A 19,720-nucleotide genomic window follows, 5' to 3' on the forward strand; every position below is an offset into this window, starting at 1 on the left:
TGTCCCCCCTGCTATTCAACATCTACATGAAACTGCTGGGAGAGGTCATCAGGAGGTGTGGGCTGTGGAACCATCAGTACGCTGATGATACCCAGCTCTACCTCTCGTTCTCCACCAATCCAGGTGAGGCAGTGGCTGTACTGAACCGGTGCCTGGCCAAGGTAATGGGCTGGATGAGGGCCAATAAACTGAAGCTCAATCCAGACAAGACGGAGGTCCTGTTGGTAGGTGGATCGGGCTCCTGGGTAGGTGACTTGGACCTTGCCCTGGATGGAGTTGCACTCCCTCTAAAGGACAGGGTCCGCAGCTTGGGAGTGCTCCTCGACCCGGAGCTGTCTTTGGAAGCTCAAATGACTGCTGTGGCGAGGAGCGCTTTCCTTCAGCTTCGGCTGATTCATCAACTGCGTCCCTACCTGGAGGAAGATTGCCTAGCGACAGTAACACGCATTGGTTACTTCCTGGTTGGACTTCTGTAACGCGCTCTACGTGGGGCTGCCCCTGAAGACAGTCCAGATACTTCAGATGGTGCAAAACAGAGCAGCCAGGTTGCTGATGGGGACTGGGCATTGTTGTCATATAAGCCCAGTCCTCTACCAGCTTCATTGGCTTCCCATCGAAGTCCGGGCTCAATTCAAGGTGCTGGTTATCACCTATAAAGCCCTTAACGGCTTGGGACCTGGATACCTGAAGGAACGCCTCCTTCCCTATTTGCCCTCCCGCCCCCTGGGATCGGCAGCAGAGGCCCTCCTCCGGGAACCCTCCGTGAAAGACATTAGGAGGCAAAGTACCCGGAGGAGGGCCTTCTCTGCGGTGGCGCCCCATCTGTGGAATGCGCTCCCCAGAGAGGTCCGCCTGGCGCCGTAGTTATTTGTTTTTTGGCGCCAGGCTAAGACCTTTTTATTTAAACAATATTTTAATAACTTTTAATATCATCTATAGGTTTTAATTTGCAGCCAGGGTGAATCTGGATTTTATTTGTATTATGTTTATTTGTTTTATGTAAGCCGTCCCGAGGCTATGCGATGCGACGGCATACAAACATTCTAAATAAATAAACAAATAAATAAATAAATTTCCCTTGGCCAGCTCTTTCCCATCTCCCGGATGACACACAAACCTCATCCCTGAGCCAGCACGACCAATAGTCAGGGATGTTGCAAGCTTGGCGTTTTAGAACACAGATGTGCAAACTCTTTCACACATTTCACGATTCATCCAGTTAGGCTCTTAGCAAGAGCCGGGAACCTGCAGTGGGACCTGCTCCTCCTCTGGAGATGCTGCAGAGATGCTGCCAGGCCACACGAAACAGTCTGCCAACTTTGGACTCTCCATTCCCTTAGTGCAATCGCTGCTTTTTATTTGTGTTGCTGTTATTTTGTCAAGAAAACATTCACCCCAACAAGATGCCAGGGGCTGAGCTCACAGCCTTCGTGTCACGCAGGCGCTTTGCCGATGCGCAGTGGCCCCACAGCCAAATAAACTTGCAGAATTCACTTCTGACATGGAAAGGCCTTGCTCCAGACTCAGAAGGCCTCTCTCTTTCGGAGGTTTGGGCCAAGAAACCAAAGGTTTGGGGTGCAGGGATGCCTGAGGATGCCCCAGGAACGGCTGCTCTGGGAAGCCTGCAGCGATGCTTCTCACCAGCCTGGGCCACCAGGGGATGGTTGGATGCAGCCTGGAGAGTCCCACTTATGCCCACCTGGACAAACTCAAGCGTTGCTCCTCAATCCATCTCCCTCCGTCCTTTTGCAACATCGGCACCCGTGTCAACAGAATTAGTGTTCTTCACCTCTGAATTCAGGAATACTGGTTTAGGGCCAGGTTACTGGAAGGATTTCTTCCAGCCATACCAGCTCGCTGGTGTTTTGCAATCATCTGCTGAGAGCAGTCAGGTTTAGGAGTGTGAGGAAGAGGGTCTTAAACATAGAAACAGAGCGAGTCAGAAGGGGTCTCCCGGGCCATCTAGTCTGACCCCTGGCTCCAGCCGGCTCCGCTCACGACATGCCCATGTGGATGTCAGCCTATCCTTGAACACCCTCACCGATGGGGCCTCAATGACCTCCCGGGGAAGCCCATTCCACACCCTCGGGGTCCCGACTGTCAGGAAGTGCTTCCTGGCATCCAAATGGAACCTTGGCTCCCTGAGCTTTGCTCCGTAGGAGCACATCCTGCCTTCCTCTGCAGGGGAGAACAGGTCTCTACCCACCTCCGTGTGACATCCCCTAACATGCCTGTATGTTGCCAACAGATCCCCTCGGAGTCTCCTCCAGGCTGAAGAGACCAGCTCCCTCAGTCTCGCCTCATACGGCATCCCCTGGGGCATGAGGCGAGACATGTGGGGAGGCAAATTTGGCCCCATTGTGCCTTTCAGTGGGTAGATCCCCACTGATAATGGACTAGACTGCATTCCGAGAGACAGCTGGGGGTCAGTCCCATTGAGCTCAATGGGGATCATGGTGGAGTGAGCCACGTTCTGTTTCAGACCTCAGGCAAAGCTTGATTGGGGAAAATAGTGTTCCTTTCACAAAGATGAGATATGCCAAGCAAGCTAGCATCTCAGGGTGAAAACTTGGCTATCCGTGACATGCCAGTTTTCTGTGGGAGGAGAAATGTCCCCTTATTTGTATAGCCAGGACCAAGATGGACTTCACTGGTTAGGCATGGTGGGAACAGAATGCAGAACTGGCTTGGCCTTTGCTCCTTTTAAGCACAGTCCTTGCGTTCTTAGGAGCTTAGCTGTGAATCCTGTTTTAATCAGGCCAGGACAGTGCCCAAAGTTAGAGCACGTGATGGAAAAATAAAGAAGACGGGACTTTGTCTTGTGTACACCTGTTAGTGGCCAGAATTGACCTCCCATATCTGATTTTTGTGCGTTGCCTCAATCATCTTCTGGGTAGTTTGCGAAAGCTGCACTCCTGTATAAATTTACCTGGGAGCAAGTCCCACTGAACACAATGAGACTCTCCTCTGAGTAAACATACATAGAATCAGGCCATGAAACAAAGCTATCCGAGAACACTTTCTCAGATTCCCCACCTAATCCTGAATAAATCACTGAATGCATTATGATGTATGTAAGCCAGTTCTTTTATTTATTTGTTTCTTTGTTATTAATCTGCAGAAGTTTCAGAAACCTTGTCGCGGCATCCAAAGGATTACAGATTCTCTGCATCTCACACCACAGCACAACTTTATCCTTTAAGGACAATAATTAAATTTTAATAGCCCATATTAGTTATGGTACCAGAAAAAGAGTAAATACAATTTATACAATTCGCCTTTCACAAAAGACTTCATTAAACGGTTCACGAAAAAACCTTCAGCACTATAAGCTGTTACAGCCTTTCCTATGAGGATCCGCAGCCATGCCTTGCCTTTATAAAAAGCATTTATTCGACATCCTGAACACAAAAGCTCTGCTTTTGTGAGTCAACCAATATTGAAGAATATCTTCCACTACCATCACAGTTATAACACTTTTCTCAGCACGCTTAAAACATTTTACAACTATTATAGTACTATATTACAGCAACATTTGGATTTTTCAAAAGGTCTCCTCCTGTCTTTGAGGGCACAAGGAAAAAACCGCGGTTTCCAGACTATTTCCAGACTGTCTTTTGCCTTTTCCAGAAATTAACCAGTATCATTATGCCTAAAGAATATGGGAAGTGTAATTAGTGAGGTGTCTGAGTGTTCAAATCTGGTACTTCTATTACAATTCTGAGTGTTCATTATGGAAAAGTGACCCCCAGCTTCCAGAATTGGGTGGGGAGTAGATTGGACAAAATCATTATTCTGCTCTGGACCCTTCTGAGGAAAATAAAAATCAGCCCCCCAACTTCTTAGAAGTTACTTCATCGCAAACAACCAAGCAGTTAGATGGACCACCCCTCCCCACCCTCTGCCCTATGCAGAATCCCTTTCCCCTATTTCCCACATAATAGGAAAACCTCACCAATGTTAAAAATGAGTTGTCGTTCCACTTGGAACTGCTATATAAGGTTCCCTAATACAAGGATAACTCCTGTCCATTCTTTTAGAATGGTTCTCTCCCCAGGGCGGGAGCACACAATCTTTCCGAATGAAAACATCCATTGGCCGAGTGTCGCAACACATTAGAGTGGAGCATGGGCTTTCCTACTTGTTAAAGGAGAGAGGGAGGTGTGTACAACACACCACCAGCTCCTTGGGGTGCCTCACACATGTCCTTCCTCTCCTACCAAGGCCTCCAAGGGCTGCTGGTTAGCTTCGGCGTCATCTTCCGCAAGGGCCCCTTCTGGAGCAGAACAGGGGCGCAGGAAGTCGGTCCCTTGGGGGTCCCCGTCCGAGGCTTCTGGAAGTGGCCTAAGAGCTTGAGCTGGGTTTCAGAGTTTGCAGTGTGGACGGCCAGGAAGTGCAGCACTTCGTTCAAGCAGGAGGAATAACCTTTGCTGTAATCCTGGTTTATGCCGGTGGAAGGAGGAGCGGATGCTGAGAAAAAAGAGAGAGAGGATTTAGAGAAGAGACTAGTGAAAGCAGAGTTTGGGCCCAGGGTAACATACAGCAGACATTAAATAGCATAATGACATGTCAAACCTGGATTAATAGCCAGCCCTCCTCTCCAGGGAAATTTGGGCACTGGCTTTCTTTGCATGGCGTTGGAGACCCCCAGTAGATCAGAAGTTACAGGTACCCTGGGCACACTGCAATTCTCAGGTGGGGTGTGGGGAGGAGGGGCGGGTGCCAGGGAAACAGGTATTGAATAAGAGTCAGACCAGGACTCACTTGGGCTGCATTTCAGGTAGCTGACAGTCGTCTCCAGAACTTCCGCTTTCTCCAGCTTGAAGTGGGGCTGATGCCTCTGGAATTCCTTTGCCAGCAGGACTTTCAGCTGCTCGATGCTGCTGTTAATCCGGTCCCGGTGTAGCTTCTCCACCTTGGGCTTCTGCAACTTCTCCGCCATGGGTTTCTAAAAACAAGAATAAAAGACGAGAGAAAGTTAGGGAGGCCCGTTCCCCCTTCCCTTCTGCACCCTCCTCTCCCTGTGCATGGAGATGGGTAAGCCAAGGGATACTTACTCTGCCTTTCTCTTCTCCCGCCGGGACTTCCAGCAAGAGCGTGTGGCTGCCAGCTGGTGCCATGTTGCGGCAGCACGCAGAGAGAAGCGCTCGGCTGCAAATGAGCGGTGTGGAAGCGAAGCCGCAGGCCTCTATTTATACCCGGGAGCCACATACAAAACACATGGGGCCCAAGCGTCCTCTGGTTTCCCACACTCCCTGGCCAATCGGGGCATCTCGGCCCAACAATAGGAGAGACATCTATTACAGCCTGGTAAATTGACTGTGAATTGCCTTGGGATAATACCCCGTTCCCCAAGGAGCAGGTGGGCTGGGGAGTGTGGTCCACAATGCCAGGATCAAGAAGGATGGGGCAGAAATGTGGGAAATGACCAGCATCCATTATTGGCCAAGTTGGGGGCCTGACGCTGGGAGCGTCAACATCTCAATATGTTGCCCTTTTCCAAGGCGCTGGCAAAGGGAAGTGTCAGGGAAGTGTCAGTGTCAGGCTTAGGAAAGCACTGTGTGTGTGTGTGTGTGTGTGTGTGTGTGCGTGTGTGTGTGTGTGTGTGTGTGTGTGTGTGTGTGTGTGTGGGGGAGAGAGAGAGAGGGAGAGAGAGAGGGGGAGAGGGAGAGGGTTTTTTTTGTGGTGCCCCCCCCCCCCCCCGCTCCCTTTCTCAGCTTGCCTGTGTCCAAAGCACTCTTTTGAAGAGTGTGGAGAAGCAAGGCTTAGATGAAGACCTTTTTAATTGGCAGGCAAGTGTGGTTAACTGAATACAGTGCAGGTCAAATTTCCAGAGGATGGCCACTGAATTTTAGAAAGAAAAGCATATGTTTCGCTTCCAGGGGTGTGGGAAATGTTAGAAGTTGGTGCATCTGAAAATGCAGACTGGAATCTCCTCCTCCCCTCCGCAAACCCCAGCCCGACAAGTGCTTTGAGAGCACGAAAGTGTACTTTTTAAATCCCCCTTTTTTGTGCAGAAAGAGAAGTTCAGAGAAGAAGGTTGGGGGTTGTCGCTGCAGGGCCAAAGGGACTGGTGGGAGGTGTGGGGCCGTTCCACATTTCTGCGACTGCGTAACAGCTCTCTTGCTGCAGCATTCAGTGCAGCCCCTAGCACTGTGTGCTGAGCATCATTAAAAACCATGCGAGCAAGAATTACTTCATTGAGGAAAGATAAGAGACCTGACATGCGATACTATCAGTCTCCCCTGAAATGCATTAATGCGGATTCCAGGCCTGTTGTATTTCTACACTTGAATCACTTTTCTGGCTGTTTTATAAACTGTGAGGGGATGCTTTAGTGCAGACCAGAGCCAGAAGGAAATGGCGTCTCACAACCCTCCCCCTCGTGTACAGGCGGAGAAACTGAAAGGACCATTTTGCAAAATTTCTTTAGGGGTGAAACTCACCCTGAGCAATGACATTCGTGCAACTTTTTCTTCTTCCCTGAGGTTGTGTGCATGTGTGTGTATCAGGTTTTGGGCACGATAGTGGCAGGATTGTGTTGTCGGTCTGGCCAACATTATCATTGTCCACAATGCCATGGGCTTTCCATCATTCTTGGGGTAGGGGTTGGGGGGTAACAGTTGCCAGCAATAATGATGATGATGATGATGATGATGATGATGATGATGATGATGTTTCATAAAAGGAAAAGATGTTCCTGAGAAATTTCAGCTTTGGACTGCAGCATTCCATTTGGATTTTTCTGCAGCTAGCGCAGAACAACACCAAAAGAGCATGCATTTAATGCCGTGCAGTGAGAGGGTTCTACCAATCTGGATGCCTTGTTTTCACACAACTGTCGGTAGGCTGGTTTTAAAGGAAATATAATGATGGGACTTATGGGAACAACTTCCTGGTGGTCCTGGAATAAGTGAGTTTATTGCCAATATTGTTTTCCGCCAGATACGGAGTTCTGTATAACTCAGAACCTTGCAGCCTTGGATCGCACCCTCAGATCTTCCCTTGCAGAAGTAGTCGGACCTTGCCACCAAGCAAAGGAAAGGCTGAGCTTTCTGAGAAAAGGGATCTGTGCAGATGAAGAAGCCTGCACTATAGGTGCATTTCAGCTTCAGGGCCAATGACGAAGAGTCCGGTGTAGTGCCCAATCTTGCACATGTGAGCTCCAGCAGAAATGTGCAAAGCAGTAAATCCTCTGCTATATTTAAGGCACCAATTCTGCTCCGGCCTCTGCAGAACAAGCTGGGCCGTGGAACGAGGCAGGGGAGTGTGGGGGGAAAGGGAGAAATGTCAATGGGCTGTACAATTTGGGAGAAGTAGGATGGATTCTGTGCTGGCTGCATGCCACTCCTGCAAAGCCTTCCCTCCCCGCTGCTCCCCCCCCGCCCCCCCCCCCCCCGCCGTAAACCTGGCAGAGTGCCGGCCCAGATGGTGCAGGAGGTACCGACTCTCCAATCAGGCACACGCCTTTTGTCGCTGTTTGGCACCGTGAATGGGGCGATGTGTGGGAAACAGAGAATTGTGGGCTCGCACCATTTGAGGTGAATGGAGAACCAGGCAGCCCGGCCCAAACAGCAAGCTGGCTGCCCCCCCCACCCTTTGTGGTTTGCAAGACTCTCCCACCCACGCAGACAATGTCCCCTTACCGGCCGATCCATTTTAATTCAGAGCCGCTTCATCCCTCCCAGAAGAGATCCCAGGGTTCAAGTCCTCACTCTTTGACTGGGAAGCCCCTCCTCCTCCTCCTCATCTTCCTCCTCCTCACCACCACCACCACCACCATCTCTATATGCAGGAGACCCTCGTAACCGAGGTATTCCGAAAAGGCAGCCTGCTGCTGCTTTCTCGGAAAGACTAGCTTTCCTCATTTGTTGGTTTGTGAACAACTTTCACTGTTCCAGAAAATAGGGATTGTTCAAAAGTGAGAAAGAGAATCTCCCAGGACTGAAGGGTTAGAAGATCCCTGGCACCTGCTTTCAGAAGTTTTAATCAGTAGGTGACAACGTCATCGCATTTTCATCTCAACTTGTCTCCTCTTACACGGTTGTCCTCTCCATTTTATCCTCACAACAACAACCCAGTGAGGCAGGACAGTCTGAGAGGGAGCCTCATGGCTGAGTGGGGCCAGAACCTGGATCTTCTGGGTCCCAGTCCAGCACTCTACCCATTACGCCATACTGCCTCTTAGCTTAATCAACTAAAGCATGAGTTGATTAATGTTGTGTGGGCAGGTCCTTGCCTGGTTCAGGGTTTCAGGCAGGACGTTTTCCTACCCCTACTCAAAGATAGCAGCATAACGGGTCCAGGTTATTCCTCGTCCCGCTCTCTCTGTGATCTCAACGGCCTCCCCAGACAAAATCCGTTCAGTTAGCCTTCTGCTCCTTGCAGAAGGTCCCTGCTTGTGCATCCAGCCTGAGATATTTTGCTGGCTGACGCAGGGCCAGCTGTGTCCCTTCTCTCGCGGTCCAAGTACTCCCCCACCCAGGCAGCTGTTTTTGCAGGCTGAGGCAGGAAATCCGCAGGGCCTCTACCATCTCCTGGCGCTAAAAGAATGCTGCAGTCATAAATTGAGCAGCTCATTTGCCGTGTGCTCTTGAAGCCGTCTCCGACTTCGGGTGACCCTCCGAAAGGCCCAGTCCCGGACAGCCCTGCAGAGCTCTGGTCGGGTCAAGGCTGGGGCTTCCCTGAGCCAATCAGCCCCTCTCCAATTTGATCTTGCTTTCCTTCTTCTTCCTCCCACTCTCCCTAGCACAAGTGTCTCCTCCAGGGCTTCTCACGATGTGTTCAAATTAGGACCACTCAGCGGTGCCATTTTCACTTCTAAGCAAAGCTCCGGCTGGATTTGATCCGGGACTCCCTTCCGCGTTCCCGAGAATCTCAAATCTGTCCCCCGGCACCACCCTTCGAGCGCATCCGTTTCAAAGATTTTTAAGAGGGCTTCAATGGCTCTGGGAAAGCTCCCCGTGGCTGTGAGTCGGTGTCAGAGAGCGTAACGTTCCCAGAGCTTTGAAAGGGCTCCGGGATAATGCTGATCGATCCATGTGGTTCCTGGGAACGCGAAACGCTCCAGATGGTCAATCGGGACAGGGATTGCTGGTCGCCACAAAGGGGAGCCTCTGGCGGCTCTGACGGGGGCTGTAGCTCAGCACACGTCCTTTGTCCTCCCGCTGAATGACATCAATGGGCCAGAAAGTGTGGGAAACACCAAGAAGATCAGACCCACACTCTGAGGTTAATAGGGGCATTGTGGGATCAACACAATAAGGCTTCTAGAAAGGGGAGACCCATCGGAGCGGCTGCATTTTTTTTTCCCGGATCATAAACCAAGGATGCCATTGTACTTGAGGCACGGGATCTGGGCTGCCGGGACAGCGCTCTCGTCAAGGATCAGGTTCCATAGCGCCTTTCAGCGCCGCACAGCGCCCTGCCCTGCCTTCCCCAACCTGGGAGCGTCCAGATGCTTTGGGCTGCAACCCCCATGCTCCCCACTGGCTGAGCCGGCTGGGGCTGATGGGAGATGTCGTCCACCCTATCTGGAAAGCATCAGGGTGAGAAGGGGGGGGGTATGCATTGGTAAAGAAGGTGCAAACCAGGGGGCAGTCCTGCCAGATCAAACCGTGTGTCTGTTCAGCCCAGTCTCCTGCCTCCAGTGGTGGACAGCAGACTATCCTGGGAAGGCAGGAGCGAAGGGTGAGGGTACCAACCTGGGCTTGCTATGCATCCCCAGCACCTGTAGCTCAGAAGAGTAATGCCTCCCTCATTTTCTGGTTACCAGTAGCTTTCTCACCCATCTTGTGGCAGGGAGTTCCTTGCATTAATTCCAGATGGTGAGAGGAAATATTTTGCTCTAGGCCCTTGGAGGACTCAGCTGGCTATGACAGAATATAAAGGATTTGGTCTGGAAACCAAACGCCAAATAGGCAGCGGGCTTAAGCATCCTCAAATGGGAAATGTATCACCCCAAAGAGGACAAAAGATTATAGAAGTTTTCAAAACAGGCGCAAACAATTTATCTGCACAGGGTCAAAATTAGCCATCATAACGATAGCTAAAAGAGAAAGACACATTATTTCACCCCAGTGGGAAGGACTGTAGGCACTGCCTGCACATCTGTCCAGATGTTGACTCTGGACAGTCACTTTAAGCCCATGACCTCTAATTTTCCCTTCTTACAGACTTTTCACCTTAAACTGAATGCCTGCTTCAAATAGAGAACTGTCAATGCAAAGCAGGGCATTTGGTCACCCTCAGTGGATATGCATGATCATTCTGGGGCAGCTGCAGGGTCAGCCTGGGAGAGGTGAGGCCACCCTGCCCACGAGCACTGCAAAAGCTGGAATCGCCGTGATGGATGACTTGTGTATGAATTGTGGTGCTGGCGGAGACCCCTGCGAGTCCCTTGGACCGCAAGGCGATCCAACCGGTCAGTCCTAGAGGAGATCAACCCTGGCTGCTCTTTAGAAGGCCAGGGACTGAAGATGAAGCTCAAAGACTTTGGCCACCTAATGAGAAGGAAGGACTCCCTGGAGAAGAGTCTGATGCTGGGAACAATAGATGGCGAAAGAAGGAGGGAGGACGGCAGAGGATGAGGTGGCTGGATGGGGTCACTGGGGTGGTGGGAGTGGGCTTGGGTGGACTCCGGGGGATGGTGAGGACAGGAGGGCCTGGAGCAGTGTTGTTCATGGGGTCGCGAAGGGTCGGACATGACTTCAAGACTAACAACAACAACAAAGAGCAACTGTTTTCCCAGTTGCAATGTATGGCTGTGAAAGCTGGACCATAAGGAAGGCTGAGCGCTGAAGGATTGAGGCCTTTGAACTGTGGTGCTGGCAGAGACTCCTGCGAGTCCCTTGGACCGCAAGGCGATCAAACCGGTCAGTCCTAGAGGAGATCAACCCTGGCTGCTCTTTAGAAGGCCAGGGACTGAAGATGAAGCTCAAATTCTTTGGCCACCTAATGAGAAGGAAGGACTCCCTGGAGAAGAGCCTAATGCTGGGAACAATAGATGGCAAAAGAAGGAGGGGGTGGCAGAGGATGAGGTGGCTGGATGGGGTCACTGAAGCAGTGGGTGTGAGCTTAGGGGGACTCCGGGGGACGGTGGAGGACAGGAGAGCCCAGAGGAATGTTGTCCATGAGGTCGCGATGGGTCTGGCACAAATTCGTGACTAAACAACCACAACATACCAGGGTGAATCCGGATTTTAATATGTATGGTTTATATACCTGTTTGTTTATTGTGTTGGAAGCCGTCCCGAGGCTCATGCAAATAGGACGGTATACAAAAATTCCAAATAAATAAATAAAATAAATAAAACATACTGTCAATTATTCAAAAGAGCCTCAAGATGGTTTACAGAAGTTCAAAACAACATACAGTTAAAAACAACTATGCAATTAAAAATCCTACAGTGCCGGTATTTGATATGAAAATGCAATAGTTAAAATGCTACCTATCAATTACAAAAACTTGGCAAATAAAAAGGTTTTGACCAGAATGAATATTTTATTTATTTATTTATTTATTTATTTATTAAAACATTTCTATGCCGCCCCTTGCTGAAGCCTCGGGGCGGCTCACAACATAGAATAAAATACACAATAAATTAAGACAATAACAAATAGCGTATCTGTGCCAGGCAAACCTCTCCGGAGAGGGAATTCCATAATTGGGGTGCTGCAGCAGGTAAGGCCCTTCTCCTCGTAATGGCCCCCCTCACATCTTTCAAGGAGGACTCTTGAAGAAGGACCCCCACAGTGACGTTAAGGTTTGGGCATGCTCCTATGGAAGGAGATGTTCCTTTGGATACCCGAGTCTTAAGCCATGTGGGGATTTATATGTCATCATCAGCACTTTCAATCTGGACCAGTGTGAGAAATTGAGGGTGTGAGTTTATGGCAGACTTTAGATTCCATTCCCAGTGCCAGAGAAACAATTTTGCACCAGATTTCAAACTCTGCTTCTCTTTCAGAAGGAGCCAAAAGGGTGATTTCTTTATGCTGCCACCATGCCGGCCTTCCTTACCTCCCGTTGCCTCGTAGACCAACCGGAGGGCTCCAGAGTAGGGAAAGCTTCAGTGCCCCGTGGGTTTTTAGGAAATCTTTGAGACGCAAATGGAGTTGGCCTTGAAAATGTTAATGCTTTTGCAGTAATCCTAACAGCCCTAAGAGTTAGACCTGGATTGTTATCCTTGAACCACCGATGGCGGATTACAGAAAAGAACATTCAGCAAAGATCAAATGATTTAAAGATCATTTAAAACATGGAATTCAGCACTGCTAGATTAGATGGCAGCCAATCACCGAGATGGTTTTAAAAAGAGATTAGATAAACTCATGAAAGGTATGCCCAGGAGTGGTTACTGACTTTATACAACAGCCCGGTAACACAAGGGCACAAATACGAATTAAAATACAGCATCAAACAATGAAAACAGTTGCAACAATGCAATTAAAATGGGCATTTTTAAAACTGGAAGACTGAGTATAAAAGAAAGAAACCAGCAGGGGTGGATGAAAAGGCCTTTACCTGGCACTGGAAAGACCACAAAGATGGTGCCAGGCAAGGCTCTCTGAGAAAGCTGTTCTGTAAACAGGGTGCCAACACCAAAAAGGCCCTTTCCTTAGCACATGCCTCATGGGGGGGGGGCAATTTGAGCAGAAATTCTGGAAACAAACTGAAGATTCAGGTAGGTACATTTAGGAGAAACCGGGTCCCAAGCCATACAGAGCTTTTGTTTACTGGCTGAAAGGAATACCTGCTCTAGGTTTTTAAGGCCCTTAGAAAAGAAAGACACTCTTAAGGTACTCCCTTACTTTTATTTATTTATTATATTTAGAGCTTGTCTTTTTCCTTTAAGGTGGCTGGCATCATTCTCCTCCTTCCTCTCCCTCTCCCTGTCTTATCTTCACCACAACAACCCTGTGAGGTGGGCTGGACTGAGAGACGATGGCTGGCCCAAATCCCCCTGTGAGTCCCATGGTATTCTATGTATTTATTGTATTTATATGTGGGGTTTTAATGATTGTAAGCCGCCCCGAGGCTTATGCAAAGGGGGCGGCATATACGCTGTCTAAATAAATAAATGGCTGAGCAGGGACTCAAACCCAGATCACCTGAGTCCCAGTCCCGCACTCTTACTGCCTTTGCCTTCTGCTCCCGTTTCTTTTCCATCTCTTCCTCATTCTCGCTAGCAACTCCTTCCCTGGGAGGCAGAGAGCCAGGAAACAGTTCCACCCGCTGCGCCTTCTTTTCCCCATCCCTTTGCTCTGGACCAGAATGCGAGGCAGGAAAGCAAGCAGGCTGCAAGACCGAAGAGGAACAAATCCAGGGTCTTTTTGTTGGTGGGTCCTGCAAGTGAACCTTCTGTCCACGATGGTCCTGACCAAAATTAGCCCTTCAATGGGCTCAGACTAGAAGCCGGTGTAGCTGTTAAAACGCAGGTGCAAAGCGGTCCAAACATCAGGGCCGAGTGGCCAATCTTGCAGCAGTATCCTTGATCAACTGCTGGATGCTGGGACATGTCCTACTTCTGGGCTTCCTTAGGACCTCTGGTGGGTGGAAAGAGAGGCTGGACCCCCAGGGCTTTTAGTCTGGCCTAGCAACACTCTTCTTAGGTCCTATTCACCAGGAATAAGGCTTTTGTCAACACTGACAGTACATCCCTGAATTCATGGGAGTCAAACAGCAAGGAAGGGCCAGGTGGGGAGAGACCTGTTCTCCCCTGCAGAGGAAGAAGGACGCGCTCCAACGGAGCAAAGCTCAGGGAACCAGGTTCCATTTGGATGCCAGGAAGCACTTCCTGACAGTCGGGACCCCCAGGGTGTGGAATGGGCTTCCACGAGAGGTCGTTGAGGCCCCACCGGTGCAGGTGTTCAAGGACAGGCTGGACGTGCACATGGTGGGCATGTCATGAGCGGAGCTGGGGGTCAGACTAGATGGCCCGGGAGGCCCCTTCTGACTCGCTCTGTTTCTAGGTCTCCAGGTCTTCCTGTGGACCAGAGTGGGAACTAGGATGCTGTATCTCATGGGCCCTTGCTCAAGCTCAAGGCTCTTCTTCCTGTTTTCTAGGTAGTGCTTCTTACCTATTGAGCTGAGACTTGCGCCTGATTTTCACGGCTAACTAACCTTAGCTAGTGCAGATCTATAAAGGAGACTCACTCAAGGACAAATCATATCTATGCAATTTTTATTGACATGACCCACAAAGGCATTCAAATTACATTTACCGTCTGGTGTGATGAACGCACCATCACTTTATAAAAGCATTCTAGTAAGTTAACGTCCTCCCAGCATGAGACACTCACAACGCTTTCTCTTTAAGAAAGATACAGGTAGGTGTTTTTCCTTTACAAAAGGCATCCTATTCCCTCTCAGAATGAGAGAAGCACACACAGAGAGAGCAAATCTAAGGAAAAGTCCCTTTCGTTATCAAAATAACTTTCTCAATACATTGATACAAATGATACCCCCCCTTCCCATCTACAAATCCCCCTTCTCCCCGAAGGCCAACACAAACAGAGCCAAAATCTGTCATTCCGCCATCAGATGCTGTGGCAATTCTTGGCAAAATGCCTCTGACGTCAGGAAGGCATCCTTCCAGGAAACCTAACCGGGGTTTGTTTTGTTTTCATTTTGCCCCGCAAAGGTAAAAAAGACAGCGCTTCTCTGTTACAACCCTAATAAAAGCAACGCATCCAGGGCACGATGCATGAACACCCCTTCACTATGAAGGAAACTGATTTTTTACAAAACTGAAATATTTCTTCCTACAGAAAAAGAACCCCACTCTTCTCCTCGGAAATAAAGTTTCCTACTTTTTCAAGAGGGATGCTAAAATCACCGATCCCTCTGGGCTAGTGAGTGAGTTTGTCCTTAAGCTCTCTGGTTTTTGTCCAGGATGTCCATCAGAACTTCTACCACGGTCTCCAAATGGAGGCACTGTTAGCCGGCAAGCTCTTGTGGGTAGAAGGCTTCTTGGACACCGGGCGAGAAGAGGGTGGCAGGCAGCCCATTGCGACAGCTGGGCGCATGGAATCTGCTATCACGTGGACCTTGCAGAAGTGCTTGATCAGCCGCGTTTGGGTTTCTCGCTTGGGATCGCAGAAGGAGAAGAAAAAGATCACTTCTCTCAAGCAATGCAGGTAGCCGGTGTTAAAATCGAGTTCCGGATTCTTAGAGTTGAATGCTGCAAAGCAAAGCAAGTAAAAAAAAACCATACACAGTGTCAATGTGAGGCAGGAGGAGAAGGGGAACTTTCCTTGATTAGGTGGAGCTCATTTAATGAATGGTCTAAATCCTGCCCTTTCCCCAACCCAACGGCGGCAGCTTAAAAGTCGGGGAATGCCCTTCCTCTAGAGAGTTTTAAAAGGGAAGTAGACGTTTTTCTGGAGACTGTGTCTCGCCTGGGAGCTTCCCATGGTTGGCACTGGGGGAACAGAACATTGGTGGGACTCTGGTCTGAACTCTTATTATGTTCTTAGGACAACAACCCTGCAAGGTAGGCTAGACTGAGAGAGGAATATGGCATAAGTCAACTGCTGAGTTTTATCCATTGACATGAACCTGGGTTCTCGAAATGCAACACACTGAGCACGTTGTGTTATGACACGGAGAACCTGATTTTGCTGCAAGTCGAGTGATCCTGCCTCCCTAAAGAAGGTATTTCCAGGAGACACATGCCTGCAAAAGTTTTCTGCTCCTAAGGAGGCATTTCTAAAGGTGACTCCTATAAAGATTAGAGGTGATTTAGCCCTATTCATGGGAAGCTGAATTCAGGGTGGAAACCTCAATTCAGCAGCACCCTGCCTCTTTGGTCCTGCAGGGACCCCCCGTTTCTGTCTTGCGTACCAACCAGTGCTTAAATCAGAGACATTGGGATGCAATTGAGAGACCCTCCCCTCACCTTGGCCCTGAATTTGGCGCTGCTGCTTCAGGTAACTGACGGCCACCTCTAAGATGTCGGCTTTCTCCAGCTTGGAGTTGGGCTGGTGCCTCTGGAATTCCCTCTCCAACAGGACCTTGAGCTGCTCGATGCTGCTGTTGATGCGGTCGCGGCGCATCTTCTCCACCATCGGCTTCCTCAACTGGGAAGGGAAAAGACGGAGACCCTCAAGCGTTACGGAGTCCCGACAGCCTCTGGGCAATGCAGAGTTGTGGTCACCCCGAGTCCACCCGCCGGCTCAGCTTCTCACAGAAAAATAGCCAATTTCCCATCTGTCTGTGTTACGCCCAACACGACACATGCCCCATCCCTGATAGCATAGGGATCCCTTCCGACATCCAGGACTGCGGCTCCCATAAGCCCCAGCCAGCATGGCCACTAGTTGGGGATTATGGGGTTGGAGGTCCGACCGAGCAGGTTGTCCACCCCTCCCATCGGGAGTCAAGTTTGATGGTAGCAAGTCTTTCTGGCCATCCCCCAAATACGAGACACCCTTTTAGACCTGTTCACACACGCGCAGCCATCTCTCGGTCCCTCCGCACCGATCACCGGCCCACTCTGACGCACCTTGTTCTTCTCCTTCACCAGGAGCCGCTCCTCCTCCACGTGGGCCACGCAGCTGTTGCTCGGAGCCATCCGTGAGCCTGGCAGCCGGGTGCCCCGATCCGTGCGCCAGCCGGTCTGCCTCTGCCTCGCCGGCAGCCCTTATGCCGCAAGGCCGCCAGGACCCTCTATTTATATCAGCATCGGCTCCACAGTTACGTGGGTTTTGGATTTCTCGGTGTTTCCCACAGTCCTGCAGCCAATCCGGGCAACGGAGGGATAATGAAGGAGGCTTCCCTTTACGGCCTGCTGCACTGACTGCCAATGCCCGGGCGAATACCCCCCCCCCCCCGGCACCAACGGGTGGGGATGCGAAGCTTGTCCAGGATCAATTGCATTCCAGAGTCACGGTCCTGGGCCGCTCGCATCCATCGGGGACAAAAGGATGCGGAGCAGAGGGAGAGGAGAAGCGCTGGGTCAGGAAGCACAAGAAAGACCCCCCCAAGGGGGGGGCAGCACTCCAAGGGCTGCGGGGCTGTATTTCTCAGCGCCATCCCAGGAGAACCTCTGCTGGCAATGAGCAAACTGAAAAATGCTGCTTCCAAGGCCGGCCCAAGACAGTTTGGGGGACGGTCATTGTGGGGTTGCTGTAAGTGAGATCCCACCGGAAGGCGCCTCTCATTTGCTGTCTCCGGTGCGGCTGCAAGTGTGATTCCCCCCTTTAAATCAAGGTATATAAAAGGGCAGTTCTTTTGGCTCCAAAGGCGCAAGACCCCACGCCCTGGCAGTGCGAAAGCAAGAAGGACGCATGAGAGTGCTGTCCGCTTCTCTTCCCAGCAGAGCAGGGGCTGTGGGACATGGTGACCTTGCTCTTCCTAAAGGCCGGACAGGCAAGCGAAGCAAAGAAAGGAAGGGGCAAGTTAAAAGGGCAAGCGGGGGGTGGCTAAGGGCTGGTCTGCCCTGGACCGGTGGCCCAAGGGGCCTCGTCCCCTGGGGAGCCCTGCACCGCTTGGATCAAAAGGTAGCCCGGCAGTTGCGCAAACCAGAGGACGCTTTTGCAATAAAGAGAGGAGGAGAAATGGAATGAACGCATGGCTTGCCACCGCAGTGGGCAGCACCGCACCCGATCTGTTGATGGACCGCTTCAAGATCCCCCTTCTCCCATCTTATCGTTTATTTTTCATTTAGACTGGGCAGGCCATGAAGCAGAGGACTGTGCTTTGTTGGGTAGGACACACGGCCACCCCAGAGTAGGTCTAACTTAAAAAAGGTATACTAATCCATTAACCCTAGCTGGTGTGTGGGAAAAGGGATTCCTTTTTCAAGAAGTCATTATTTTATTTATTATTTATTAAAACATTTTTATGCTGCCCCATTCGCCGAAGCCTCGGGGCGGCTTACATCACTAAGTTAAAATAATTATAATATAAATTAAAAATATAACAATACAGTATAAAATAATAAAATTATCAAGAGAGCTGAATTTGAGGAGTGTCCAGAAACCATCACCATCCATCACGGGGCTTCCCCACCCGTCCTACAGCCCCGACTGGGCTCCTGGTGACTTTTTCGTACTCCCAAAGATGGAGAACGGTTTGAAAGGACACCATTTTGGTTGTGTGGATAACGTCCAAAGAGCCACTGCGCAGGCTTTGAACGCCACCCCACTGGAAGACTTCCAGGGATGCTCTGAAGATGGGGGAAATTGCTGGACACTTGCAAGGTGCATATTTGAAGGAGACGATGTTCAGTTGTAAATCTGTTCTATGCAAGATTTTTTAAAATATCATTCTCGTTACTTTCTGGACACACTCGTACATATTAAGGCCTGCCACAACTTGTTCATAGGTGTAAGGTTGCTACTGGAACAGACTGCTGGGAAGAAAAAGCACCAGGGCACACCCAGGCTTGTGTGGGTCTCTCCATGGCCGTTAGATATGGTGGCTCAATTGAGCATCCAGGCACAAGGGCAGTGTATCTGTCAGCATCTGGCATAACCATTGCTGTTTTGCCCTGCAGGTGAGCTTTGGCATCAGGCTAGCCACTGTGTGAGATGGGCCACTAAGCAAAAAGGGACCATTGGTACAATCCTGCATCTGGGTTCTTGCTCTAAGCTTGCCCAGAGTCCCTGCACTTCTGTTGGCGTTCCCTCAAAACCATCCCTAAAAAGCAGAATTCTGGCGAAACCCACAGGCCTGTGACACAGGTAGCCAAACCCCCTGCCTTGCTTTCCCTCTCGCTTTGAAGAACGGATCTTTCTTTTCTTGTTAAGGGACAATCGTTGTGAATGCGCCCGGCCTGCAACCACCTTGTACGGCCTCGTTGTTGGTAGTGTGCGTTCCTCTAAGTCCTCTTGAATAGCGACGAGTGGTCTTGAGATGACTCCATTCCCAGATTTCCCACCAGATACAAGGGAAGGAAGAAAGACCAATATCTGTCTTGAACAAAGAGATAAGCTCATTTGGGTCTTGACAATGAATGCCATGCACTGGTCTTTCCCCCACGTTCTTTCTCCTCTTGACAATGGCCTCTTAGAGAAAGAGACTAATTTTGCTTCTCTCCCCTCCCTGTGCACACACTTTATCAAAAGCACCTCTCCTCTTGGGGTTTCTTTAAAACTCCCTTCAGGGAGTTTTCAAGACTTTGTGTTTCTTCGCCTCAAGAATCCTGGAGCGACAGACCTATAATACCTCTCCGGGCCTTAATGAGGCCTTTCCACACACCCTCCATATCATAATAAAATTCAGCAGAAGTGTAGCGTGTTGAAAACAAAGGCCTCTACGTAAGACAAGATTTTGTCCTTTTCCTCTTGCATTAGCTTTTGGGATGCAGCTTTGTTTGTTTGCAGGTGATGCTGAAAATGGCGCGTATCTGTTTTGGGGGGGTCCCTGAGATGCCCCCTCTCTCACATTGGTGCATCTGTTATCCAGCCCACAGAGTTTTGCCCTCTTGCCCACGGAAGCTTGGCATGTTCGTTCCCTCCTCTTTCAAGCCCTGTCCTGGGGGCTTGCGGGACAAGATGGTGTGGGTCACACGGAACCCTGGATGATCCATCTTTGCCTGCCCCATGCCCAATCCAAGGCAAAAGCCCTCCGGCCAAAGTGCAGGCTTGAACTTCTCCGGCTGGTGTTCAACCCTTTCCCCCTGCTGGGAGAGGCGAGCAGCTCGTGCATGAAGAAAGCCAAAGAGGTCTTCTTGCAATTGTGGGGTCGGGAAATCCTACCATTGTACAGCTG

General features: G+C 50.2%; 2 protein-coding genes across 2 annotated transcripts; both read right to left on the reverse strand.

Annotated features, from left to right (window-relative positions):
* Positions 1-4,216: 4,216 nt before the first annotated feature.
* On the reverse strand, positions 4,217-5,120 carry LOC123030962 (transcription factor HES-5-like). The gene is made up of 3 exons (XM_044445318.1): positions 5,058-5,120; positions 4,765-4,948; positions 4,217-4,470 (listed from the first exon to the last, which is right to left on the reverse strand). The coding sequence occupies exons 1-3, from the start codon at positions 5,118-5,120 to the stop codon at positions 4,217-4,219; spliced, it is 501 nt and encodes a 166-aa protein (XP_044301253.1).
* Positions 5,121-14,169: 9,049 nt separating this feature from the next.
* Positions 14,170-16,577, reverse strand: LOC123031014 (transcription factor HES-5-like). Its single transcript, XM_044445418.1, has 3 exons — positions 16,509-16,577; positions 15,903-16,083; positions 14,170-15,185 (listed from the first exon to the last, which is right to left on the reverse strand). The coding sequence occupies exons 1-3, from the start codon at positions 16,575-16,577 to the stop codon at positions 14,914-14,916; spliced, it is 522 nt and encodes a 173-aa protein (XP_044301353.1). The 3' UTR covers positions 14,170-14,913.
* Positions 16,578-19,720: the final 3,143 nt, after the last annotated feature.

The sequence above is a fragment of the Varanus komodoensis genome, unplaced genomic scaffold (assembly GCF_004798865.1).
Source record: "Varanus komodoensis strain SLA01 unplaced genomic scaffold, ASM479886v1 scaffold48, whole genome shotgun sequence".
NCBI lineage: Eukaryota > Metazoa > Chordata > Lepidosauria > Squamata > Varanidae > Varanus > Varanus komodoensis.

Coding starts and splice junctions, on each gene's coding strand:
- LOC123031014 (XM_044445418.1), bottom strand. CDS start 16,577: ATGGCTCCGAGCAACAGCTGCGTGGCCCACGTGGAGGAGGAGCGGCTC. Junction 16,084..16,508: donor TGGTGAAGGAGAAGAACAAG/GTGCGTCAGAGT, acceptor TTCCCTTCCCAG/TTGAGGAAGCCGATGGTGGA. Junction 15,186..15,902: donor GCGCCAAATTCAGGGCCAAG/GTGAGGGGAGGG, acceptor TTTGCTTTGCAG/CATTCAACTCTAAGAATCCG.
- LOC123030962 (XM_044445318.1), bottom strand. CDS start 5,120: ATGGCACCAGCTGGCAGCCACACGCTCTTGCTGGAAGTCCCGGCGGGA. Junction 4,949..5,057: donor CGGGAGAAGAGAAAGGCAGA/GTAAGTATCCCT, acceptor TCTTGTTTTTAG/AAACCCATGGCGGAGAAGTT. Junction 4,471..4,764: donor CTACCTGAAATGCAGCCCAA/GTGAGTCCTGGT, acceptor CTTTTTTCTCAG/CATCCGCTCCTCCTTCCACC.